This window comes from Setaria italica, chromosome IV (assembly GCF_000263155.2).
Source record: "Setaria italica strain Yugu1 chromosome IV, Setaria_italica_v2.0, whole genome shotgun sequence".
In the NCBI taxonomy this organism is placed as follows: domain Eukaryota; kingdom Viridiplantae; phylum Streptophyta; class Magnoliopsida; order Poales; family Poaceae; genus Setaria; species Setaria italica.
This window is the reverse complement of record NC_028453.1, coordinates 15,335,324-15,340,824: the sequence shown is the minus strand read 5'-3', so window position 1 is coordinate 15,340,824 and position 5,501 is coordinate 15,335,324. Positions and strand designations below refer to the sequence as shown.

At 42.7% G+C, this 5,501-nt stretch overlaps 1 protein-coding gene across 1 annotated transcript; it reads left to right on the top strand.

The window, feature by feature from the left end:
- Positions 1-816: 816 nt before the first annotated feature.
- On the top strand, positions 817-4,942 carry LOC101782019 (inactive anthranilate O-methyltransferase 1-like). The gene is made up of 8 exons (XM_022826091.1): positions 817-1,194; positions 1,380-1,678; positions 3,403-3,523; positions 3,862-3,888; positions 4,007-4,011; positions 4,126-4,240; positions 4,318-4,584; positions 4,697-4,942. Exons 1-8 carry the CDS (start codon positions 817-819, stop codon positions 4,940-4,942), a joined length of 1,458 nt encoding a protein of 485 aa, XP_022681826.1.
- Positions 4,943-5,501: the final 559 nt, after the last annotated feature.

Below are 5,501 nucleotides of genomic sequence, written 5' to 3'. Positions count from 1 at the left end.
CTCCCCGCGCCCTCCCCTGCTGCTTCTTCTTCCTCGATGGCATTGCGACGCGCGGAGGGGATTTCGACGGCTTGCAAGTCACTTGCGGACCATCGCGCGCTGCCCGTTGCTGCCCGATGCCGCGAAGAAGCAACGAGAGAGACTTACCAAACTGTTGCATGTTAAATTAATAAACAATGTGATAAGATTTGAAAATGAATTGGAGCAGTTCCCAACTGAATGATTGATCAAAGAAATTTCGAAGTCCAAAAATAATCACCAAAATCAAGGAGGTCGTGGCATCCATAGTGTTGACTTTTAGCAAATTTAATGTGAGGATATAGCAGACTAGCTAGCATGTAGCTTGCCTCTACCAGAACAAAGACCAAATTGTTTCACGAAACCCATGGCCTCCCTACAGTCTCTGCACATGAACCAGGCCACCAGGGTGAAGGAGAAGCGAGCTATGCCCGTAACTCTAACATTCAGGTATCCTTTTGAATCTTACTGTCGTTCGTATCGTCATTCCTTTCATTATTCTATCTTTGTTGAGATCATTTGTATTTTCCTTCGAATATTCTGGAAATGATGAAAGAAAATGAAAAATCAAACGCTGCTGCTTTCCATGCAAAGGTGTGCTGTAGCTGTTACAATTCCTTTCTATCTTCCTCCTGTTGGTATGGCGTATGTCATGCGATTTCTGCATAGAATGGGACAGAAGAGCAACATAATTAAATTACGTTTTCTGTTTTACATAATGATTTCTAGCTCCAGCAGAGCTGACCTGATATGTAATTTCTGCTCACCAATGTATTGTAGAGTGCGGAGCAGAAGAGGATGAAGCATACTGTAGAGGAGGCTGTCACTGACTTGATGAGTAAATATACCAATACCATCAGCAGCATGGTGATTACAGACCTGGGGTGTTCCTCGGGCCCGAATGCAGTGTCACTTGTCTCAATGGCTGTCGATGCCATTTTTTGTTACTGTGCGCTTGACCAGAAGGTCCCGCCGGAGCTATGTGTACTCCTGAATGATCTTCCAGGCAATGATTTCAACAATGTTGCAAAGCGCCTGGTTGCATTCCAAAAAAATGCACGAAGTTCTGGTCCTGTTCTGACTGCTATTGTACCTGGTTCATTCTACAAGATGGTCTTTAATAGTAGCTCTGTGCATCTAGCTTTTGCGTCAAGCAGTGTACAATGGCTGTCGGAGGTAAGCACTGTAGTAAGTCTGTCCATTCGCTACAAATATTTTGTAGTTTAATTTTACATTTGCAATAACAGGCACCAAAGCTGTGTTAGTTTTCGACCTCTTCTTGACGCCTTTGCTTTACTACTAAAGAAACATTTTTCATATTTTTCCACTAATATATATATTTTACTTTCATACATTAGCAGGGTGCCGTCGGCAGAGAAAAGTTAGATTCATTCTACATACCGATGTATGGCCCTTCTGATAAGGAGTTAAGAGAGATCGTCGAAGATCAGAGCTCCTTCTCGATCAACAAGATACAGGTGCATGATGTCATTAGTGACGTGGAAAAAGGTTCCATTAAGCCAAAGATGATGGATCTCGCCGCTAGAGCTGCGTACGAGCCAATAATCGTGGAGCACTTTGGGTCGCAGGCAGCAGTTGTTGAAGAGTTTGAGAGAACTGTGGAGTGGCACGTGAGGGCGGGAACCCCGCAGGTTGCTCTGTGTGTCTCTCAAAAAGAAGGTCTAGTCACTACTTTATTTCGGGCTGTATACGTAATAATAATGTTATGGCTGTCACGGCTTACAATATGACAAAAAAAAACAGTTCAATTATACGAAGTCCAAATAGGAGGTAGATGCTCAGTCATGTACCCTCTGTGGCTTTGTCTACCCTGCATTAAGCTTATTACTAAATCACTGCTAGATAACTCATTATTAATACCCTATTAGTACCGGTTGAAAAACCATTTACTACACACATATGCGTGCCTAAAATTCAAACCCACCAGGATCTCTTGCCTCGCACGTACTTTGCTTACCATCTCACCTACACCAACTGCACATACCCGTGGAAACCATTCCACCATTTAGTACGGGTAGTAACACAAACTAGGACTAATATAAACTGGTAGAGAGACCTTCCATCCAATATTTTTTATCCCGGTTATTTTTGACCCGGGACTAAAGGAGCTTTAGTACTCCCTTAGTCCCAGGTTTAAATTTTGTAGTCTGTTAGAGCTCTTTAGTCGGTAGGAGCAGCGCACGGCCACGCCTCCGGTGAGGGCGCGGCTCCAAGCGGCCGATGCGGCCTGGCCTCCGGCGGGGGCGTGACTCCTCGCGGCCGGCGCGTGAGGGTCTGGCCTGGCTTAGTGGGAGCAAGCAGGATGGCGCAGTGGCCCATTTTTTTTAACCTTTTCAATCCCGATTGGTATTACCAACCAGGACTAAATGGAGTCTTTAGTCCTGGGTGAATGACCTGGGACTAAAGAGGATCCCCTTTTATCCTGAATTGTTAGTCCCAATTGGTCCTTCGGGAGCTATGTGGCTTACCAACCGGGACTAAAAGTGAGTTTCCACCGGTGATGCCTACCCTTTATTACCTGTTGATTCTTCTAAAGCTGGAGAAACATTAGTACTGGATGATAATACCAAATGATACTAATGTATAAGCATAGTACCAGTTTGATGTTACCAACCAGTACTGACAGGTATATCTGTGGGTGACCGAAAGCCCTTTCTCCGTTGTTGAATGAAGATGCTGATTTGAATCATCCGGCCGGCTTGAGGTTAATTATTTGGCTATGTATTTTGAGTTATGATTACGCTGAAGTGTTGGAACATCTGGTTTGCCTTCATACGTTAAGTCTAAAATAGGCTCAGTTGACCCCACCTGCTACTTAACCTAGCTTTAAACTAATTACATAAATAATGATGCTGACTTGGATCATCTGGCCGGCTTCATTTCTTTGCACTTTAATAATAATGCTGAATCATTGGATCATCTAACTGGCCTTCAAGAAACTACAATAAATATTGAGTTATATACACCAATCATTCAAGCCAAAACTACAATTGATGGGAAAAGGTCTTGAAAATAATTCAAAGTAACTATTTTAGTCAATCGTGCTGATCATGATTCAAACTCAAGACCTCAAGCCCTAATGGCATATTGATTTGCGTGGCTGCAACCAGTTTGACCAAGAATCTTGAGCTGATAAGAAAAGGTAGACCACTAAGTTATACTTCAACACTAAATAATGATGCTGACTTGTTTAATCATATATTCAGCTTGTCTTTAGCTAAAGACTCTTAAGCAGTCTTTTGGTTCTGTTTAATGAAAGGGTTGGTTCACAACTGTTCAAGAACTTTTCGATGTGCCAGATTGCTTGAATCGAAGAGATTGGCCATTGTTGATGTTGACATTTAGCACCGCCAAGTTCTGTAGGTGCCGCCTTGAGCTTGCCTTCGTCAACACAATAATTCCCATAGAACAATGGCCTGAGCAATCTCTGCACATGAACAGGGGAGAGAGAGAATCGAGCTATGCTCGCAACTCTATCACTCAGGTAACCTCCGAACTCATACCTTGTAAGTTTTTTCCTGCTCCTCCTGCGTTGTTCTTAATATCTCACATATTTGATTGTTGCGCAAGTGATGGAAGGTCCCAAATATAGTGTGCAAAAATTTCGTTCTGTTAATCCTCTCTAGGCAGGCCCTATCTGAAAAAGGAGTTCTTGAGTCCAAATCTGTAAGGTTTATGATATACATAAACAAATTCCTGAATTTTCCTAGAGCAATCCACTTGTTCCAAACAGGCGTATTGTTAAATATTTGTTTTTAAGGAGCAGACTTGTCCTGTTTGGTTTTTAGGAAACGTAAGTAATCCACACTTTCCTCCTAGCAGAATGCAGGGCAAAATAGGATGAAGCCTTTGATACTATAGGCTGTCACAAGATTGTGGAAATATACCAAAACCCTCAGAAAAGTGGTTATAACTGACTTGGGATGTGCTTCTGGCCCAAACACATTGACACTTGTCGAAACTGCAGTTGAGGTAATTTTTCGCCATTGTATGGACAAGGAAGAATTGCCAGAGATATCTGTGTTTCTGAATGATCTCCCTGACAATGACTCCAATAATGTTGCAAAGATCTTGAATACATTCCAGCAGAGCACACAACAATGTTTTAGTCCAGTTGTTGCTGCTATTCTACAAAAGACTCTTCACAAGTAAGTCCGTGAATCTAGTTTTATCATCAAATAGCCTGAATTTACTATCAGAGGTAAGCTATATAGGTAGTCACTTGAAATGTTGTTCAACAGTTTTCTGGAGCTTTACAAACACATATTGCAATAACAGGTGCCTGATGATCTAAAGAAAAATAGAATCCCTATGTATGAAAGCGATGAGGGTCTCAGGCGAGCAAGGAGGCCGTTCGTTGATCAGGCTTGTGGGCGACAATTCAGAAAGGATTTCACAACTTTCTTGAAAACAAGGGCTCAAGAATTGGTCTCTATGGGTCAAATGGTGCTTTGCATGGTAGGCAGGCCTTCGAGTGACAATGACTATCTGTACATTCAACCATGGGATGCTCCATTTATTCCTTTAAATGATATGGCATCAAGGGTGCGTAAATTCTCTACAATTTGTTTTTTGTGTACACACTTCCATGCTCATGTAAATGCATATTGCATTCTGAGGGTTGCATTTATCTAATAACACATTTCTGATCCGATAGGGTGTGATCAGCACAGAAATGCTGGATTCATTTTACGTACTCATGAACACCCCCAGGATTAGGGCACTCGCAGCGAGGGCTGCATTCGAGCCAACAATCAAGCAGCATTTTGGACATTCGGAAGAAGTTATGGATGAGGTCGTGAGAACCATTGAGCGCCAACTCAGCGAGACAAGCCCTCATGTTTCAGCTGCCCCTGCAGATAGTTTACTTTTCCTGTGTGTTTCCGTCACAAAAAAGGATTAAAAGGGTGTTACAGGTCGCAGTTATTCTAACCATTCCGTGATCTGGAAATGATGCAGTAGCCCATCTTTAGTGTTAGGAAACCTGTTCGGATGATGCATCAGATAATTATAAATAAAACCAGAAACTGCTTTTGAACGCGTAATTGTAACAAGATACAAATTTGTGAATGAAGGCAATGCAACACTTTTTGTTTGATGCGTGCTTTCTGACAGTCAGAATCACTGGCGGACGCATGTAGGAGCTTTTGTCCTAATAAGTGCTAACTACACACCCTGCATGAAATTCTTCACCAGAAGCTTCCTGCTTCTAGTATTCGCATCAAACAGGATGCACTGGCTTTCTCAATCAATCACGTTGCTGCAAACTGCAAGAATTCCCATTTTCTCGGTTCTAAGCGTCAAGACCACAAAGCACGCCATTGCTTGCTCTCAGGGCCCTCTGCTGCTCTCTCTATGCTCCTAGCCCATGTTCCCCTGCACTCGGAAGTCAGAACTCAGAACAGGCAAACAGCTGTGGAGATGGGTAAGTACACGGTGTACTGCGAAAACAGCTGATAGTT

Excerpts from the sequence above, each read along its gene's own strand:
- LOC101782019 (XM_022826091.1), top strand. The coding sequence starts at position 817 with ATGAAGCATACTGTAGAGGAGGCTGTCACTGACTTGATGAGTAAATAT. Across the intron at positions 1,679-3,402 it reads GGAACCCCGCAGGTTGCTCT|GTGCCGCCTTGAGCTTGCCT; the intron begins GTGTGTCTCTCA and ends CAAGTTCTGTAG. Across the intron at positions 3,524-3,861 it reads CTCGCAACTCTATCACTCAG|AATGCAGGGCAAAATAGGAT; the intron begins GTAACCTCCGAA and ends TCCTCCTAGCAG.